Source organism: Saccostrea echinata, unplaced genomic scaffold (assembly GCF_033153115.1).
Source record: "Saccostrea echinata isolate AGI-Se365-2 ecotype Australia unplaced genomic scaffold, CSIRO_AGI_Sech_v1 ptg000056l, whole genome shotgun sequence".
NCBI classification, from domain to species: domain Eukaryota; kingdom Metazoa; phylum Mollusca; class Bivalvia; order Ostreida; family Ostreidae; genus Saccostrea; species Saccostrea echinata.
Genome location: NW_026889805.1, coordinates 15,688,789 through 15,710,937, shown reverse-complemented (window position 1 = coordinate 15,710,937; position 22,149 = coordinate 15,688,789). Strand labels below are relative to the sequence as shown.

At 33.6% G+C, this 22,149-nt stretch overlaps 1 protein-coding gene across 7 annotated transcripts; it reads right to left on the bottom strand.

Annotated features, from left to right (window-relative positions):
* Nucleotides 1-8,740: 8,740 nt before the first annotated feature.
* On the bottom strand, nt 8,741-21,338 carry LOC133173035 (outer dense fiber protein 2-like). 7 transcript variants are annotated; one of them, XM_061307922.1, is made up of 22 exons: nt 21,204-21,338; nt 19,768-19,885; nt 19,536-19,676; nt 19,330-19,419; nt 18,888-19,043; nt 18,521-18,708; nt 18,263-18,392; nt 17,788-17,994; nt 17,227-17,298; nt 16,801-16,833; nt 15,964-16,080; nt 15,636-15,751; nt 14,612-14,791; nt 13,564-13,699; nt 13,371-13,481; nt 12,568-12,672; nt 11,330-11,488; nt 11,036-11,136; nt 10,652-10,733; nt 10,447-10,560; nt 9,338-9,430; nt 8,743-9,204 (listed from the first exon to the last, which is right to left on the bottom strand). In XM_061307922.1, exons 2-22 carry the CDS (start codon nt 19,876-19,878, stop codon nt 9,022-9,024), a joined length of 2,625 nt encoding a protein of 874 aa, XP_061163906.1. In that variant the 5' UTR covers nt 19,879-19,885; nt 21,204-21,338; the 3' UTR covers nt 8,743-9,021. The 7 variants fall into 7 exon arrangements, with proteins under 7 accessions (XP_061163912.1, XP_061163906.1, XP_061163910.1 ...); XM_061307928.1 differs by lacking the exon at nt 14,612-14,791 and having other exon boundaries at nt 8,741-9,204; XM_061307926.1 differs by lacking the exon at nt 15,964-16,080 and having other exon boundaries at nt 8,744-9,204.
* Between the last annotated feature and the right edge of the window lie 811 nt (nt 21,339-22,149).

Below are 22,149 nucleotides of genomic sequence, written 5' to 3'. Positions count from 1 at the left end.
TATCTCTTTTTTTTCATTATGTGTATGATTTCCGACATTCTTGTACATTTTCTTTACACTCTTCAGTTTTTTTCCCTTTTATTTATCCTCATCTATTTAATTCCAACAAAAAAAAAATCATTACCCACTGAAGCTTCATATCTGAGAACAAAGAGGTTTAATTAACAGCATATCTGTAATTCTTGTTGTAGACATTCCTGTTAATGCTGAGAAGTCAAAAGATATGACAGTATTATCATTTTGGCTTTGTGGTGTAAATATTTGAAAACATGTACATATATTTCATGTGAGCATAAAATTGCTTTTATGAATTTTCTTGTCTATCTTATTGAGGTATCCTTTCCTTTAAAGAATGCAAACAAATTTTGTTTCCAAGTAATTCTGTTTTGACTCCCCCCCCCCCCCCCACCACCACCAGAAAATGATGAGGTTGTTATAAATACATTTACATTCTGATGTCTTTTTGTACATTTTTGTACATGTATTAATGGATTTTATGTTTTTTAAGCTTGACATATTCCCAGTGTTTTTATAGTAACATGTTTTAGTGAAACAATTTTTTATTTGATAGCATGGCATTTTCATTCTCCACATTTTTTGTAAGACTGACGTACCATGTTCTGAAAGCATTTATCATTTTATTATTTTTTGTGTAGAGTAACACCTTCAATACATCAATGTGACCATACACCAGTGTAACACCACGTTATATTTTTTTCAGGTATACTGATACCTTGTTTAGATTATCTTGCATTCCTTATCTTTCACCTGATTTATGGTTGTTGACCAGCTCTCAGTTGTTTAATGTAATTAAGGCTACATTTTATTATTGTACATACCCATCATTTGTTGGGTATGCCAGGGAATCAATGATAGTTGGAAACGTGGGATAATTTTCATATTGGGGGAAGCTTATATTTACATTTTTATGTGAAATAAAATTGTAAATATAAAATTAAAAAATGCTGTCTAACATATTTAAAATACATGAGGCCTCCCATGTTAATTTCAATAGTCCCTGCCCACTAACATCAGACACAAAGACAGACACGCGAGATTGACATGCATATTATGCTCTTGGCCTTTCACTTGGTGAAATTTACATTCGGATGTAATTATTAAGAAATTAACTCCCCTAATTTCAACGAGTTATTCCAGAGAAAACAATTAGAAATGTAAATATTATTAGATAAAATATAAATATTTTTAGTTATATTTCCATTTCATTGTGAATTAAAATTGTAAATTTAGATTTTAATAAAATGTAGATTAATATATTTAAATTACATGAGGCCTCACATGTCAATTTCAATAGTCCCCGCCCACTGACGTCAAACACAAAGATAGCTGCACGAGAATTACATGCATATTAGGCCTCCTTAGAGTGAGACACAAAGACAGCCGCACGAGAATTACATGCATATTAGGCCTCCTTAGAGTGAGACACAAAGACAGCCGCACGAGAATTACATGCATATTAGGCCTCCTTAGAGTGAGACACAAAGACAGCCGCACGAGAATTACATGCATATTAGGCCTCCTTAGAGTGAGACACAAAGACAGCCGCACGAGAATTACATGCATATTAGACCTTCTTAGCTCCTGACCTTTCGCTTGGCAAAATTTGCATTCCGGTAGAATGATCAAGAAATCAACTCAACTAACTTTCAAAGAGTTATCACAGAGAAAACAAATAGAAATGGAAATATTATTAGATGTAATATAAATATTTTTAGTTAACTGCTTGTTGTATTTCTTTTGCATGTCACTATATATAATCTGAGATACCCCTTAAAATTTTGTAAAAATGAAGACATGCACATAAAATTTAAAGGCTTTCACCATAGAAGTGGAAGAAACATTGAAATTTAGAAAATGAATTTGTTATTTATTCCACAGTCTTCAAAGTATTATCTGTAATAGTTATCCAAATCTTGGATTAGTCCCAACATGTGAGGAGAACAGTAGTCCCCAAATCCCTGTTGACATGTTTGCTTTCTCATCTTTAATAAGTTGTATGTATAAAATGTGTTGTTGATGTAACAGTATTGCTTTGTTGGCAATGTTTTTTTGTTAGATTTTTAAGGGATGTACATGTTTAGATATAATTTCATGCTTTTTATTTGTGTCTGTACTTTAAAATGGAGTAATAAATCGACAAATCCTTTATGTTTACTTTGTAATACAGATACTATACATGTGAAACAGCATGCAAGAGCAACAGTGCTGATTTTTAAATCAGTCATTATAAGATTTATATACATGTACAAGTTAACATTAACAAGAGGCCCATGGGCCACATCGCTCACCTGAGTAACTTTGGCCATGCTGTTCTTTACCAGATTTCCCCATTGTAATACTTATTGTGGCCCCGCCCTACCCCCGGGGGTCATGATTTTAACAATTTAAAATCTACACTATACCAGGATGCTTCCACATAAGTTTCAGTTTTTCTGGCCCAGTTGTTCTTGAGAAGAAGATTTTTAAAGATTTTTCTTACATATTTCAATGTTAAACTTGGATTCCCTATTGTGGCCCCGCCCTATCCCCGGGGGTCATGATTTGAAGAATTTAGAATCTCCACTACCCCAGGATGCTTCCACATAAGTTTCAGCTTTTCTTGCCCAGTGGTTCTTGAGAAGAAGATTTTTAAAGATTTTTCCTATATATTTCAATGTAAAACTTGGATTCCCTATTGTGGCCCCGCCCTACCCCCGGGGGTCATGATTCGAACAATTTAGAATCTCCACTACCCCAGGATGCTTCCACATAAGTTTCAGCTTTTCTGGCTCAGTGATTCTTGAGAAGAAGATTTTTAAAGATTTTTCTTACATATTTCAATGTAAAACTTGGATTCCCTGTTGTGGCCCCGCCCTACCCCCAGGGGTCATGATTTTAACAATTTAAAATCTACACTATCCCAGGATGCTTCCACATAAGTTTCAGCTTTTTTGGCCCAGTGGTTCTTGAGAAGAAGATTTTTTAATGACCCCACCCTATTTTTGTCTTTTCTTGATTATCTCCCCTTGTAAGGGGACTTGGCCCTTTATTTTAACAATTTAAACTCCCCTTCACCCAAGGATACTTTGTACCAACTTTGGTTAAAATTGGCCCAGTGGTTCTTGAGAAGAAGTTGAAAATGTGAAAAGTTTACAGACGGACGGACGGACGGACAGACAGACGGACGGACGGACGACGGACAACGGGTGATCAGAAAAGCTCACTTGAGCTTTCAGCTCAGGTGAGCTAATAACCGTGTTGTGGTATCTATTGTTGCCTTTCATACGTCATCGCCAGTGATGTTAATGGCACATACTGTAGATGGCACATAATGTTGCTAGCAAAAACATGTATTTTTGCCAGCAAAAATGTGATTGTAGACTTTTACATCACATAATGTCATCAATCCAACAAGAGGCCCAAGGGCCTTAAAGGTTATCCAAGTTTAATCAACCCTGTAAAGGATCCATAGAATTGCAATTGTAATGAAAGAAAATAAACTGATAGATGAAGATATCTGCCCAAAAGGGAACAACTCATAAAGCAGATATATTTACATGTACGTGCCTGTGTGTACCAGTGCAATCTACACTCTCATTTGTTCCATTTCTCATCACCAAACTAATAAACAAAATAGTGTTTGTGCATGTATAACAGTTTACACATGATAACCTCAGCACAATCACTCTAACATTGGCCTCTCTTGGTCTTTAACATAAGATACATAGTACTTTTGTCTCATTTTTATTCAGAGTGAACCGAGTCACTCAAATGACTATTGCAATCTGTTTTCATTAGGGATGTCAATTTTACTTGGACAGCATAGTTGAATAGTCAGAGGCTTTAGTCGAACAATAGTCAAGTACTCGTTGAAATTTAAATTAATTTTCCATGTCATTTTTCCTATTTGTCTTTAACAGACTGCTAGCCTGTACAATATTTAATCTACACTATTACCATTTATGATTATACAGCGAATTATTGAATTGTTAACATTTACGAAGTAATAAATATATGTATCCAATGTATAATATTTACTGCACATTTTATCTATATACAGAACATCAAATGCTCGTATTTATCCTTTCTTTTCCTGCTGCTAGTACATGTACCTGTTATTGATTTCCTACCTGAAGCCATTTCAATGTGTCTTGTCAGTGACCAGCTATTGTTAAACAATTAAAGCGTAACTCTTATAAAAACAAAAAGGGCTCAATTCGATAAATTATGAAATTTTTTGAAAACAATCAATACTATTTTAAAATGATTGATATTAATTACGCTTATAACTGTCCCCAATTTACTTGTATTTTCAAATATGTAACAGCTGTTTAATTATTCTTCATTATTCTTCATTAATTGATAGTTGCATTATATGAGATCTTATGGAATTGCAGGTTGAAACTTTACAATTTGGATCTGACATCTTTTAAAGTATGCCAATGCATGTTTGCCAAACAAAAAAATCCTTTGAACAATTAATGAATACTGGTTAAGCCTCACCCTGAGTTTTACTTGTGAGAACACTGAACACTGATATATGTTAATAAATGAACTGAGTAGATCCAATTTTTTACCTTGAATTTAAGATTACTATTAAATAGCAATTTTTTAAGAATAACCGATTTAAAAATATTTAGTCGGTAGTTGGTATGATGGAACGATAGTCGAGTACTCGAATATTTGTTGACATCCCTAGTTTTCACCCTTCATTGTGCACCTTACTCTCCTTGTGCCTTAACATTTGAACATTTTCAGCTTCTTCTCTGAAACCTCTGAACCAGTTTTGGCATATAGCATCTGTGGGTGAAGAGAAAGAAAAATTGTGAATTTCATGGTCCCTGCAGGTTCAGGGGTACTGGTGTTAGGAGGGGCTCTATTTGTCATTTAGTGAGATTGCATTAATTATTTGAAAATCTTCTTCTCTGCTCCTGGGTATTTATAATACAAACTAAGTGCATGGTTATGATGAGAAAGAGTTGTGAAATTCATAGCCCCTGGGTCAGGGATTCTGGAGTTAGGGTGGAGCATGGTTATGATCGATGATCACGAGTGCTTTTCCAAAATTGTAAAATTCATGGCCCCTGTCTCAGGGATTTTGGTGTTAGGGCAGGGCTCTATAGATCATATAGTAAAAATGCATAAATTTTCAAAAATCTTCTATCCCCCTGAACATTTAACAAACAAACTAAGTGCATAGATATGATGAGCAAGAGTGCCTTTTCAAAATTTGTGAAATTTATGACCCATTATAGGATGGGTCCATGTAGTGAAAATGCAATAATTCTTTAAATTTCTTCTTCCCTGCTTCTGGGTATTTAGCAGATAAGCTAAGTGCATGGTTATAATAAGCAAGGGTGCCAAGGGTGTCTCTTCCCAAATTGTGAAATTCATAGCTCCTGAGTCAGGGGTTCTTGTGTCGAACATGAAGTGAAAATGCATAATTCTTTAAACATCTTCTCTGCTCCTGGGTATGTAGCAAACAAACTCTTAAAATTATAGTAAAGAAAAGAGATTCAAACAGTAGTATTTTAAATGCTGCCTTTAGACAGGCTTATTATGGTATGGGCTTTCCTATCCAACTATCTCCCTGTTGTTGGCTTTTTCATGTCTAGGTTACAGCTTTAATGGGAGGCCTAAGACCATCAAATCTTGTCCGATGATGCATCTTGGGACGTGAGTTGCAACACCCCCCCCCCCCCCCCCAAAAAAAGTCATGGTGGCCTGATTTAAGAATTTTATGGCAATACAGAGTCAAATCCTGTCTGAAATGTATAATTCAACATGTGAATCCTGGAACCATCAAATTTTGTCAGTTAATGCATCATGCAGGAAGAGTCTATTAAAATATGCCATGGTGACCTCATTTCGGCTATTCAGTCAAATTGTGTCTAAATTACATCTTGAACTCTGCAATACCATCAACCATTGAAGCTTGTCAGGTGAAGCTTTTTTTTGGGGGGGGGGGGGGGGGGGGGAGGGAGATGGTCCCAACTCAAAGCTGGTCTTGGTGACCTCATTGTGGACGTTTATGGTTATACATACATGAAATTCAACTGTATCTGGATCTTACCTCAATTTAACATCTAGGATCAATAATACGTTGGATGTGGGTCGGGAAGGGGTTGTTTCATGACTATAAAGTAGGTCATGTTGACCTTAATTCAGAATTTATACATGTACCTTTACATAGTCAAATCATGTCCCTAAAATATGTCCACATAGCTTCATTTTAAAATTAGTTAAACTTCAGCATCTTAAACATCTATATCATATGTTGATACAAGTTCCAACTACTTAATCTTCATGTATTTTAACTTCAATATCTTGAATCCATGGATACCTTAAAGTCTTTTTCTCAGTCCCATCAAATTCAAGATGAGGAGGTTTGACTGCATATAGCTATACATAGTCAAATTGGGTCCAAATCAATATAACCCTTTCACTTGATTTATTTTGGGAGGATATGAGAAACCTAGAGAATCAACAACATTACTTTGGAATGAATTGAATCACTTTATTGCTGTTTTTTTTGTTACAATAAAAAGTACACATTGTATATTACAATCAATATAAATATTAATCCTGACAGTAAATATGGTATGAATGAATGAGTGTGGCAGTTTGTGAAGCACTTTAATAAAATGCTGTCTGATCTCTTCTCGTTTGAGTAGTTATTAGTCAGCAAGTCAATTTGTGAGATTACAAAAGCTACCTGCTACTTCTTTAATTTTACAACATTTAAAGAATTGTCAAATTATTGAAACAAAGTTGGGCCGTAAATAGTGCTCAAATTTTCAAACAAAAAGAAATTTGATTGTAAGTCTTTCGGTATCTTTATGTAATGAGAATGGGCTATGATCTAATTTGTACTAATTTATGAAGTCTAAAATGACTACCTTGTAGTATAATTGGAATACTTTATAAAATGCCTCAAAAGCACCCTTCTCTTATTTCAGTAAAATGGACGGCAAAATTAAATAAACAGTCAAAAAAAATATCACAGACACTTAATAAAGTAACTAAAAATAACTTAGTTCTTTGCTAGAGCTGCCCTAGCAGGACTAATACCTCATACTGGGCACATTCACAACACTGGAAGTCGGGGGAGGGGTAAGGTTATAATTACTTTGCCCCAACATGTGCTCTTGACCATGTGTATTGGTTAAGTTCTGAAATTCAGTGATCTTAAGCAATATGTTTTAAAAATATGAGTTTCTATACTCTCTAAATTAACATTTTTGGCTTATACTACACAACATTTCTAAATCATGTAGCTTTTTCTAAAATCTCTGCATTTCAAAGTTATAACCAGAGCAAAATGTTATCTTTTTGACTTCGTAAAAATGACTTTGAATAACAGTCTAAATTCACTCTCAGATCATGAGCAACTTTTGAGTTTCATTACTCCATTTAAAAGTTAAAGGCAGTAAAGGAAAAGGGATGGACATTCTGGCAGACATACTGACAGACAAACAGACATGTTGATTCCTCTCTACCCCATAACTGTTTGGGGAAGGGGGTATGATAATCACATAAATTTAACACATTACATGTGCCTCATTTAACTATCTTTAGGCAAGTAACTGCTTTTACAAAATACAGTCTGAATGCTAGTATAATACATTATACATTTATATATAGAGATAAGAAAATTTATGCATGATTATTTTTACCTTTTCTAAAACGCTTTCAATATCTTAACTAGAAATATGTCCATAGGACATGAATGCCCCGCCGAGTGTATATTAGTAACACAACATTTTAACACAAATTGAGAAAAGTGAGGTCAAGGTCAAAGGAAAGGTCAAGGTGAAAAAATATTGATGCAGTTGAATAGCTTACATCAGTATGTATCAGCATATAAAGTTTGACACTAATTTAAGAAAAGTGAGGTCAAGGTGAAAGGAAAGGTCAAGGACAAAAATTGTTGATGCAGTTGAAAATGTTACATCAGTATGTATTAGCATATGAAGTTTGATAAAAATATTAGGAATGGTTTCTTTAAAACTGAGCTAAAAAATAATTTAAGAAAAGTGAGGTCAAGGTCAAAGGAAAGGTCAAGGTCAAAAAATATTGATGCAGTTGAATAGCTTTCATCAGTATGTATCAGCATATGCAGTTTGACACTAATTTAAGAAAAGTGAGGTCAAGGTCAAAGAAAAAGGTCAAGGTCAAAAAATGATGCTGCAGTTGAATAGCTCTCATCAGTATGTATCAGCATATGAAGTTTGATAACACTATCTTGAATGGTAAAACTGAGCTAAACACTTATTTAAGAAAAGTGAGGTCAAGGTCAAAGGAAAGGTCAAGGTCAAAAATATTGATGCAGTTGAATAGCTCTCATCAGTATGCATCAGCATATGAAGTTTGACACTAATTTAAGAAAAGTGAGGTCAAGGTCAAAAGAAAGGTCAAGGTCAAAAATGTTGATGCAGTTGAATAGCTTACATCAGTATGTATCAACATATGAAGTTTGATTACACTATCTTGAATGGTATCTTTAAAACTGAGCTAAATACTAATTTAGGAAAAGTGAGGTCAAGGTCAAAAGAAAGGTCAAGGTCAAAAAATGTTGATGCAGTTGAATAGTTTACATCAGTATGTATCAACATATGAAGTTTGATTACACTATCTTGAATGATATCTTTAAAACTGAGCTAAACACTTATTTAAGAAAAGTGAGATCAAGGTCAAAGGAAAGGTCAAGGTCAAAAAATGTTGATGCAGTTGCATAGCTCTCATCAATATCTATCAGCATATGAAGTTTGATAAAAATATCTTGGATAGTTTCTTTGAAACTGAGCTTTGAACAGAGCTAAACGCAAAGTGTGACGGAAGGACAGACGGAAGGACAGAAGGACGGAAGGACGGAAGACGGACATGACAAACACTATATGCCCCGGCCATATTCATGGCGGGGCATAAAAATTCTCATAAAAAGTACACAAAACATAGTTTAAAAGATTAAATAAAAGATGGATTGCTTTTATTCCTACAAAAATATAGGGGGAGAAAATACTAGATTTGGGGGTGTCCTGAGTTAAGAGGGGTTGAAGGGTAAGAGACCGTGCTGTCCCCAAATACATTGGCATAGGAATTCTTGAGGAACTGGACATAATTCTGCATGCTGCGGTTGGTACTGTGGGATTGTTCTAGACGGTCCTTGAGGTCATATAACCTTGAATTAAACTTCCTTTCATTCTGCAAAAAAAAAAAAAATACATATAATAATAACATATATTAATAAATCTTTGATAGATATAGTAGTTAGCAAGAAAATTTGCAGATAATTTATGAAATGAAATTGAGATCTAAACAAAGATTAATGGATTACCTCTTCCTTTTCCCGTTTCAGGCGAGCTATTTCTGCTCGACACTGACTCATCTGAGACTCCAGGTCGGTAATTCGAGTCTGATATGTTCTCTCCTGTAATACAATAAAATTCTTACGATGTAAACAGCAATATTCAATAAATATGAGTGGAAGTATAAATAAAACTAACTGGGGGGTGGGGGGGGGGGGAGGGGGGCTTCAATTTTTAGGTTTAACTGCTGAATACTATTTAAAATCATCTTGTACACACAAATTTCCTTGCTTTGTTATACTCTAGAATCAACCACCACTGATTTTTAATCTGTGAACTGTTGACCAATCCATCTGTCTATCAGGTAATCAGCCAGGATTGATCAGATGCCCATTTTACATTACTATGCCATGGTTTATGGTAACAAATTGTAGAAACAAAGAATTGAAAAAAAAAGAATCCTGTGAAAATCATTTAAGAATTAAAAGTAAAAAGTCAAAATCAGCATAAATTAATCAAATATTTATTATTTAAGAAATAAGGTATCATTTTTAAACATCTATCGGGCTATAAATACGGGTTGGTCACGAGATCAAATTCCATAAAGCCCAAAGGGCTTTATGGTAAATTTGATCTCGTACTAACCCGTATTTATAGCCCGATAGATGCTTAAAAATGATACTTTATTACTTATATTTACATTTGTGACTTATTCATATTTTATATTTGCCTGATTATAATCTTTAACGCGTGAAACGTTTTATTTTTCAAACCCAACGGCACGTGTTTGATCCTCTGATTGCGCATCGACCCTTTATGACGTCACTGAGAAATTACGTTGAACGTTTATGACACGAGGAACCCGTGTTTATACGGATATAGATACGCATTACTTTCAATAGTGTTATATAAAAGAAAACATTTGCAAATGTAAATATTATTGAATAATCATCATGTCAACATAGTGACTCATGTGTTTTATTACCAAGTTGAAGGTAAAGGTCAATTCCAATGACAGTAGGCATACTGATTCACTTTCTAAGTGACATTAGATGATATTTTATGCATTTCAGTTTTTGAGTCAAATAAAAAGGTTTTGCTCAGATCAAGTCAATAAATCTCTTATTACACAACTGACCTTTTGGAGTGCTTTATCTCTGGTCTGTTCTGTTTGGCGTCGTATATCCGACAAAGCATTTTCTAACTGGCGAGTAAGACTAGCATTTTCTCGAGACTTTTCTTCCAAGCGAAGCTGTTGGTAAAAGAAAATTCATTTTAATGAATACAATTACTTTTTTTTATTTGAAGGCAGTTATCACATTAATTCCAAATTAAGAACTGACATTGTTTTGATGTAATCCCTCCTCTCGCTTCGCCACACTGGCCATCAACTCTCTGTTAGCTTCTTCTGAGTCACGCAGTTTCCTACAATTTTAAGTGTTTCCCACTTTAATACCTTTTTTTTGGACATTTCCTAATGCAATGAAACTTTCAATCATAGGAAAGAAACTTCATACAAATTCCCTGATTATCTCTTTTGAATATTTTTGGTCACAATCCAGAAGCTTGATAAATAAATTAGAAATTTAATAATGAATATTAGAGGTTATATACAGATTTTTATGTTATCAGTAAGAACATAAGACTTGATTTATAAGTCAGTTTAGGAGCATGTATAATTTCCTATTTTAAGACTTCAAACAGGGCCAGACACTAAGAAAATTCACCTTTCTAGTGATTCTATCTTGCTCTGCATGAGGCGGTTTTCGTCCTGTGCCTCGTGGCACCTGTTCCTGTTCTGTTCCAGCTGATCTGTCACATGCTCTACCTGTAAACCAATCAGACAGACTGTAACAGAACTGTTGAAGCATAGTCATTTATAAGCTTAGCAACTTAACGGAAGGATTTAATGCATGTTAACTATAGAAGTTGATGCTCATTTAAATCACATTCCCTTCTAAAGGTTTCATCTTTAAACACCTGACAGTTTCAATCAAGATCATATGGTATTATTTGTTTACCTTGGCTGTAAGTTCTGCAATCAGCTTAGTATTTTCTGTATTCTTTTTCTCATACAGAAGCATTCTTTCTTGGGACTCAAATAATTTAAGTTCTGTTGACTTGAGCATGTCAGGAAGTGGTTCAAGTTCTTGGAGACGCTGATGGAGACGAACTTTGACCTGAAAAGTAAAACCAATATGTTTTAATTTAAAAGGGTAAATTCTGTGTACATAGAACTATATCAGTACTTCTCTCAATAGTTACTTACTTATGAATTATATATTACTTATGTATTCTTAAATATTGGTTGGGTAATCCAATATTGAATTAAGAATACATAAGTAAACCACTTTAACTCAAAACTATTGATAACAAATCATTTTTTACAAACATTAAATGTAAATTTCCATGCAGGAATGAGAGTATTTATACAGCTGAGCATGTCAAGAAAAATTATAAACATAAAATCTTAAATGTATCCTCTTAATTGCCAGAATGTGAAGCAAGCTCCTGAATACAAAGGACAAAGTATTTGAACATTATAATTGTGTCAGTTTGTCACAGTCTTGCTGTGAATACTCAGCATGCAGTTGAGTGATCTTACCTGAGGCTCTGGACCCAAACCAGAGTTAGAGAGCTGGGATACAGGGAAATAATGCCCTGTAGTTTGATTTGGCTGATTAAGAACAGAAAGAATAGGAGGATATGTAAATATCTGGAGTTAACAGATACCGGTAAATCCACAGCATCAAGACAAAGTTTTAAAAAAATGTAAATTTACTTCAAATACTCTTCTCTGTTTCATATTATATGCTTTTTTAAATCATTTCTCATCTTGATGCTGTTTGATGGTTAGTATGAAGATTTTTGACTGTGAATTGCTTCTGTAGTTTTGTGTGTTAACAAGTTATCATAAATTACATAACAAACATGAATTGCAATAATTTGAAAGAATTGAGCACTGTACAATTTCAAGAATTCATTAATTTAAAAACATGCTAAGGCAAGACAATGTTTACCACAAACAAAATCAATTGTCAGTGTTAATGCAATAGTTATGATACAAAATGGAAAGCAGTGATATATCCCCAACACCCTTCTTTATCATATAAACTAGATAAAAGTCTGAGAGTATATCATACTAGCATACACTGTACATGTGTGCAAGGAAAAAAATCAAAGTTTTGATAGCAAAAGAACTATATCTTTCCAAACTTTGACTTTAACCCTTGCTAATAAACATGCAGTATATCCCAACCTTTTCTAATTCTATTTCGCTTTCCCTGGCTATAAAATCTGTGTTCTTTTTCTCCTCGGCCAACTGTACCAGAGTATCATCAGCTTCCTGGCGAGATTTGTTCATCTGAAATCACAAGCACCTATTGACACACCCCCGCACCAAATACAAGCCTACAGCAACAAAGCAAATCACTGTACCCTTCAATTCCCTTATATTAACTTAAAACTAACGTGAATACATGTAAAGTGCTTTAAATTAAAATGATGGTAAGTGTAATAATGAAGTGATAATTGTTAAAGTCACCAAATGAAATTATAAAATGTGAGAATGAAAAACTGACAAGGGATGCATAATATATCAATGAATGTAAATAAAATTTCTAAATTTCATTTTATAAAATCTTTTTGCAATTCTGACTTTAATAAGGCATGCTGTTCTTTAATTCTGCAATATACAAAGACTACATGAGACGACAACAGTGAACTTACATTTGAGTTTGACAGAGGCAAGTCAACAACTGTTTTGTTAACCTGTCCTTTTCCTGCTGCCTGTATTCAATAAGTTATCTTGACTTGATATTATACAAGGCCACATGGTCTAATCTATTCAAACAATGTTAGCTGGGACTTGACTAAGCAGAAGTTAAATCTTATACATGTATATGTACATAAAAAAGGAAATTATCAGTAGGGAAAAGGTAAAATTCTTGTAAAAAGAAAATGGATTTGGGTGTTTAAAAAAATTATCTAGCATACAACCAACACACAAAATGTCAGTAGCAGTGCTCCTATAGTAAAAGGTCACATGACCAGTCAGCTGACCTGAGCTTTGTATTCCTCCACCAGGTTCTCATACTGCTTGAGATTTCCCCTAAGTTGGACCAGTTCTTCATCTGCCTGCTGGAATTTTCTTTCAATAGTCTGTATTGAGGTCTAAAAGCCCAGAAAAGATGAGACAGTATACTGCAATAAATTCACTAAAGAGCTTGTTTAAGCTGTTTGTGAAATCCATTACCTTGAGTCTTTCATTTTCCACTTTGAGAGCTGAGTTTTCTGCCTGCATTTCATGGAGTTGTACACTGACTGATTCCTGCTGGGACTTGGAGCTGTTTTCCACTTGGTCCATTAGTGATTCCAGCTCACCCATCCTCCTGTTAATTGATTAAAGCTCAGTGTAACTGAATAATTAAAAAGAGGTTTATATATCAGTTCAAAATATCTCTCATCTTTCAAAAGGAAACAGATATATATGTACTAGTATGTAAGTGTACAAACTAATTTATGTACTACCTGCACAGATTTACTGTATATTAAAAAGATACATGCATAACCCATCTAAATGAATACAATTTTTATAGGAAATACATTTAGAATGAAGACCTTTTTCCTTCAGAAACACCAAAAATATACACATTATACACTTGGAAATTGAGTGAGTGATATCTATGATATACTCCCATAGTGAACTAACACAGACAACTGCGTATCTTGAAGGTTAAGAAAAACAGGGTTAGTTCACAACTGTGTCACTACAAGTGTCACAAAAAAGAACCAAAGACTTGGACATTATTCTACTGTAGACATTCTCACTCAACCATGCAAGCTCTCCCTAAGGGAGTCCTGTTACTTGAGTGACTTGTGAGAACGCTCATGTCTAAATCAATTACCCTTCTGTTTCACACAACCTGTAATGAAATCACTTATCAATAAGCAAAACTAACATCATTATTCAAAACTTCAAATCATGTTACTGCCTTCATTTTGAAATAACATTAAATTTATAGTTAAAACTAGCCAAAAAATGGTAGCAAAGAATGAAACACTTCACTCTCATTAATTACCTGTTCCCAACTTCACTACAATTAAAAAACTGTGTGACCAAATGCATCATTATAAAAGGTGACATGTAAAATGTTAGTAAATGTGCACAACCACCACCAGGGAAAGACAGGGACATAACAGTTACTGTGTTTTTCTGTTGTTTTTTTTTTTTCAGTTCAAGAACTTGATTGCACATCATGTGTAGCTTACATTGCACATGTACAGGCCCTGTGATAACTTACATCTTGAGTGCCGAGTTTTCGGCCTGAAGCTGGGATTTCTCCTTTGCCATTTTATCATATCGAGGCCCCATAAGCTCCAGCTGGGATCGTAAATCCTCAAGTTGTGCCTCTCGCTCCATCAGCTGTACATTCATCTTCTCCAATGCATCTTGGCTTCTTTCAGCTCGCTGCTTTTGTACTCTGAGTCATAAATATGGGCTACCTTATACATATTGCCTTTTAAAGTCATATTGTAAAACATTAGTCACTGATTGTACATGTACTGTATGATGTGCCTATATTTGACCATAAGATGTAAATTTTACTAGCATATTTATATTCTCAAATAGTTGTTAATGAGTTTGACTTGCTGAAAGAAAAATTGGCATTTCTATGTCCAAAAAACACCCCCATCTACATGTAGCATCTACTGTCATGGATGAAAATCTAAAAATCACATGCATATCTCAACACCAAGGACTAAAATCAATCAGAAAATAAGTGATTTTTGTTAGTTATTTTTAAATCCTCTGCTGGGATTGAAGAGGAAGGTAAAACAATGGAAGTAAAAAACTGTGCAAAAATTATTTCCCTTTCATGAAATGCTTCACTCAATCTGAATTTGAATAAACATTGTCTATGTAAGCAAACTCTTGCTCTAAATAATCAAGCAACAACATGCCCTAAGCCATTCTCAAAATATTTCCCCGATTGAAACTCTTTTGAAATATACAGGCAGGGGGAGGTAACTTCATAACAAACTGCATAACTCTCCAAAGAGCAAATATTATTCTAAAACGTATATCAAGAAATGTTTTTTTTCTGTCTTTGAAATTTATTGAATTTGTTCATCTGAAGAATCACCACATTAAAGAAATATTATTTTCATCCCATTTTATCCATGAGTATTTTTCCTGTTTTTACAGAATACTGGCCAAGCAAATACATGTAATCTAAAATGGCTATTTTCTTGACCTACTTGTGTAAAGGGAAATAACTTTTAAAAAGTGGAGGATCAAACAAGATTAACCCTTGAAGGACTAACCTAGTGGCTTTTTTCAGGGCCTCCTTGTCTCTATCTGCCTTTTCCTTGGCGCGTGTTACAAGTTCCTGAAGATGTTCAATTTCAATCTTGTCCTGAGCTCTTGTGCTTTCTATTGTCTGAAACACAACGAAACAAAAAATTTGATTTCCTGTACAGATATGCACACTTGACCATTAATATCTAATCAAAGAAACAGACACATGCACCTCTAGCAAATGGAAAAAAAATATTAGACACTCTTTAAAATTAAACTGATGATAAATTTTAGAAATTAGCAAGCACAAAGAAGTGACACTATTCACCACTAAACTAACATCCAGTTACTCACCCTAATTTGTACCGCCATACGGTTTAAATCAGCTTCTTTGGTGCGTAACTGTTTTTGCAAATGTGCTCTAGTGTTTTCAATGGAAGATTGGAGACCAGAGAGAGCTAAGTTTTCATCCTACAATAAATACAGGTATTACTTTTACGGGGTGTTTGAATCATACAAACCTTGAACAATCTTGGAAAAGTGTCATTGTTTTTAGTCTGTTTAAAACAGACACTTATTTAGTATTTATACTGCCTTTGTCACTGTAAAACAACTTTCCAGAGTGAGATATTTGGCTTCAGAAAAAAAGTTAAAGACAGAAGAAGGTTGGAAGATCTACACAGTACATGACTTTTAAAATTGGGTATTATTTGCATTTCAAAGGATGATTTAGGGAGATTGAGCACAATAAGACACAACAGTACTCCAGATGTAACATAAAGAAAACTTTGAAGAGTTGTCTTACAGTGACATAGTCAATAAGGCAGTAAAAACCTTAAAACAAGGGATTTACTAAAAGTCAGGCTTCTCTCTCTCTAGACTCCTGCCACAACAAAGCATAGATTAAAGGAAAAGAAGCAAAAGAAGATAAGTTCTCTATTCCAAACTAAATCTACAGGTACTCTTTCCAATGAACTCAAACTGAATCATTAGCATGCAAAAATCCAAATACATCAATTTCCAATTCTAAAACAACAGCAATCTGTAGCATTAAATGGACTGTTGTCAGGTGTACCTCTGGGTACATGATAAATGATGAAAGCTCCATTTACACACAGATTAAAACGTTCAGCTGAGTCAATGAGTGGTGGCGTGTCACATTATTATCGCCCTCTCCATGCTATTACTTACTTTCAATTTTGTCTCTTTCTTAAATGAAGCTTTCTGTAGATAGTGGATTTATTTTTATTACATCAAGATCTTTGTTGACATTTTACAAACTCACAAGGATAAAGCATACTTAGCATATTTACTAAATATTGATGTGTAAAAATGCTTTCACCTTTTTTTTTGTTTAAATTATTATTATTTCAAAATCTGTAAAGTATCAATCTGGCATATTTCAAATATATGCAGACTCTAACACATGAAAATCCCCCTTCAACTACTTCCAACAAACATTTATTGCGGGGACAAAAATAAATTAAAATCAGAATTAACTCATCTTCAATTTATTCTCAAGAACATGTAGGACGCCCCTATTTTCAGGTGACACTTACAAAACAAAATAAATGTAAAATAATTTATCAGATGACATCACCAAAAAAAAAAACTTACTCTCTGTGCTGCCAACTGTGACCTCATTTCTGCTATTAACAGATCTCTATCCCGAAGCTCTATCTTCAATCGCTACAAAAGTATTTAGGTCTTAACTGCAAAGTGTACATATAATGGTTTGATCTCCTAAAAAAATATTCATGCACATACATTCAAAAATCAGAATGCTGAACAAAAAAACAAAAAAACAAAAAAAAAACTGTCATATTAGTGAAAACACTCAAAGAATGATGTGTTTTTTTAAAGAACAGTTTCATTTCAAAGAATGAAACTTAATATTTATAGAAACAAAAACGTCAATGACAAATACAAATTTTTGGGTAATTACAACACTGAAAATAAACTTAAGTCATGTATAATCATATGTCCAGTGAAAAAAATAACATGCTCTGAATGTAACATAAACCTTACCCTTTGGCAAAAGCACATTTGCTGGTGAAATGAAAATTACAATATATGGATTTGACTACTACAACATTCTATAAAATTTGAGGGACATACAATGTATGGAGTCTCAAAGAAAAAATTTAAATATTCTGCATTTACTAATTATGGACAAACCTCATTAAATCTGTCTGCTTCACTAAGCCGTTTCATCAATAGGTCTCTCTGTTCACCAAGTCGAACAGCTGCTGTTTCAGCTTGATGTTGCTCCCGTAACAAGCGTCTCAGAGCTCTGTTTGTAGCCTCAAAGTCTGTTAGTTTCTCTAAAAGACTGTCCTTCTGTTTGACCATTCTATTATAGTCAGTTGATGTTATTCTGTTCTCCTATTCATTGATATTTATTAAAGAAAACAAAAATAGAATTTTATTTTTTTTTAATATCAGTTTAAAATGCACTCATGATTGCAAAAAATTTGAACAAAATAAGACTGTGAAATGATGATGCCATTATTACATCAATACACAGTCACAACCTATTGCTTTCAACATGACTTAACGTTTTACAAGAGATTATAATTTTGATCAATTCTTTAACAGCAGTAAACTTTGACCATTTTTTTTAATCACTTTAATTACAGACTCCACAACTGACCTCTCTTAATCTTCTGAAGGCTTCTCTCATCTCGTTCACCTGTTTCACTGCTGCCTGTCCATCCATTTCCACCTCAATCAATTTCTTCATTAATTTTTCTCGCTCATTGGAGAGTGCCTGTACATCACACCTATTGCAAAATTCAAATAATTTATATTAAATAATTTCAAAACAAACACTGCAAAACAATTATACACATATTCACAGCAAAAACATTGAGCAGAAAATATTAAGTAAAGTTGTATATTTTGTCTTTACCTATTAATGTTTGCTTCTTCACTGAGCATTTCCATGCTTTTCCTGAGGAGTTTATTTTCATGCTCTGCCATTGATAGCTCATCTTTTGTATCTTCTAATTCTCTTTCCTGAGCATCCATCACATGACGACTTGTTTCTAACAGCTCTTCCTTTCTCTCTAGTTCTCTCTGACTGTTCTGTATCTCAACCTAAATTTCAAATGAAACAAGAATATCTAACAGATGTCATTCAATATTCCAATAGAAAAAAGAAACAATACCTTCCATCTTTTTAAACACTATCTTGACTTTACCATTTCAATGGCAATAACAGAAGAAAATGGTACAAACACCAAAATACTATGAAGCATTTTCCCCATAATGTATACCTCTGTTTTTAAGGAGCCCATCTCTGACATGAGATTTTCAATTTTCTTCTCATAGTTTTTCATTTGTCCGTGGATATGTTCTTCTTCATCAGTAGACAAGTCATCCATTCGTAAGGCATCTTTTGGAGTGTTGATTTCTAGTCTGTGTGTTGGGCCCTTAAATGGAAATGTCCAATAATGAATAAATTGCATCCATACTGTTTTCTTTCACAAACCCTAAAAAAACTGTCATGAAAGTTTGGATATTGAGAAGCTTTTATAAAGCTTTCAATAAGTTTAAAGTTTCCCCTAAATAAAAATACAATATTTAAATCCTCCTTGAGAAAACATGGCCATGCATTATAATTTTCAAGTTACAGGTGCAGTTTATCATGCACTGCATAAATCATAAGTACTACATGCTTTATGCTTCAAGTGTCCACATACATGTAGCATGCAATACCTTCCAACAAAACCGAGTTGGCCTTGATCTTGACCGGGGTCTCCTTGTCCTTTCTTGACAACCAAGGCAGGGACAATGACATGGATGCCACTTCCATTAAAGGAACAGCACATCAATTCACATTACAATTAGATGTATGCAGTGTGAAAGTCCTTTTATCTTGTTTATTTAATAAACAAAAATTTCTTTAATTTCATGTTTCTTACCTGCCATGAAACTTTCTGGCCTTTGGTGGCCCGCCCTGGGGCTGGCACCCATGGACCTGTGACTGGAGCCTTTAGTCTGGATGACGCTGATTTACTTCTCACAGATTTACCTGCCTTTACACTTGTGACCCCAGAACCAGTCTAAAAATAATCAATATATTGGATTAGTTAATGATAACATCATTAAATTTAATAATCAGAAAAATAATTTTGGTATATATTTGTTTATAACCTTTTTTGTTCCTTTTTTCCCCTTTTGCTTCACATGAACATGAACTGGTATGTCATCTTCAACATGAACATGGACAGGCGATGTTGCTCTCAATCCTTTTTCAACTGGCATATTTTTGCTGCAGGAAAAAATCAACTTATTTTAACTTTCTTCAAAATCAAGATTATTATGGTCTCCATTCTTAGTCAAATATGTAAATTCTAACTTAAAAACATAACAGAATTAATTACTAATAAATTTGATGACTTGAAGTTGTTACTTACTTACAAAGCTTGCATCAATATTTCATCTAAGATACATATTCAAATGAATTCAAGTGCCATTATCATAACTAGAATTTTTTTTTAAGATTCTGCATTTACAAATGAAAGGCCTCAATTGAATTTCAATTTTGTGTTTGAGACACATTAGGCATGAATGCAAACATATCAATACTTCTCTATCATATGTTCACCAGGTCCGGCACAATCTCTTGATTTAGCTATATAGCTTGATTTAGCTATATAGCTTTATTAAGCTATTCAGAATAGCTTGATTTAGCTATTTTATCACACTTTTTTCTTAAATGAGTTATTTTCTCAGAATGCACAAATAGTCGCACCTTGGTGCAGTGATAATATTCAACCTTGAACTCCTCTGAAAATAATGCATGTAAAGATCACTCAACAAATTACGTCTCCTTAAGAGACTTTGTACTCAAAGTTCTTAAAGTTTTGGGGCTATATAAAGCAATTGATACAGTTACTTCTTCATTGAAATTATAAAAGAGGCCAATTATGGTCAACAAGATAATTGATTAGTAATAATTCAGTACAATGAGAAGCAATCATACTTATCCATGCCTCGACGCACACAAGGTGGTGTACAGTTACTCAAACAATGGAAATTCATCTTTTGCTTAAAAGTATTCAAATGCTGCAATGTTAGAACTATCTTTGATTTCAGTTGTTGTTTTGATAGCCCATAGTACATATATGAATAATCAAATACTTGCGACTTTTTGTCTATTTCTTACAAAAAACATTTTTCTGAAAAACTGCACATAAATAGCTTTATCAAGCTATTTGGAATAGCTTAATAAAGCTATATAGCTTTTTCAAGCTATATAGCTTAATCAAGAGATTGTGCTGGACCTGTTCACAACAATACATGTTCCAACATGTTTCATCCTCTTGAAATATCAAACCATGGCCAAAATTTACAAGCATGATAACAATACATAAAGAACATACTCATATGAGAAAACTGTGTCGCCTTTGCTTTGCCTATTGCAAATCAATATACAATGAGTTCAATGAAATTAATTTTTCATCGCCCATCTGTCTCAACATGTTTTCGGTAGCGGCTACACTAAAGGTTCATCAGAACATTGATTGAACGACTGCTATTTTGCATCAGTCGGGCTAAGTAAAATATAAATAAACACCCCAAATCACCTGTGCACGCCACCCTTTCCTTATATAACAAAGAGAAAGCGAACATTCATTGTTTTCGTCAGGTATGCCTCTCGACGTTTTGTTGTTGTTCTGCGGGATTCTCCTCTCCAATTTCATTGGTTGAAATATTTGACGTACACGACACTTAATTTCCCTCCTTTCTCGAAAGATTCTACACAAGGGACATAAATTTTATAAAGAAAAAAATCGTGCTTCGCAGAGCCAGCAATGTAATTTTATGTTTATGTAGCAACTATTTCTAAACAATCCCTCTCAAAGATAAATTATCACTTGCATACTTAGTATTTTTATCAATCGAAATATTTATTTATTTATTTATTTATTTATTTATTTATTTATTTATTTATCTATCTATCTATTTATACGTGTACTTATTTATTAATCATTCTATTTATTCAATTTTTCACAAAATATTTCAGTCTAATTTAACAAGATCGAAAAGGACACCCCCCTTTCGGCCTGCTCAAAGTTGTGCATATACAGAAAAAAAATATGTACAGCAACCTGCACTGACTAAAAATCTAAATTTGCGTTAATTAATTGTAGCCTAATATTTCAAGAGTAATCTTATTTGTGTATGCCGACAAACAAACAAAAAATAAATAAATAAATAGATAACAATTAAAAAAAAATTACATGGCATTTTCAATCGTTTATTAATTTTCATCCCCTATATAATCGTTTGATTTTAATGGTACGCGAAAAATTAGAGCAGGTTTCCTCTAAAATAATATATATTGACTTCACAACGACCTATTTTCAATGTATCGGATTGAGTCAGGGATTGAGTGAAATTCGGAGAGCATCTTGAGAAAGGCGAAGTTTCACGTAATTAATTCACATTATCCATGCGTAACTAATTTTAAAATCCGTTTGTTTGACCGGCAAAATTTCATCCAATCCAACGCAAAGTAAAAATCTGAAG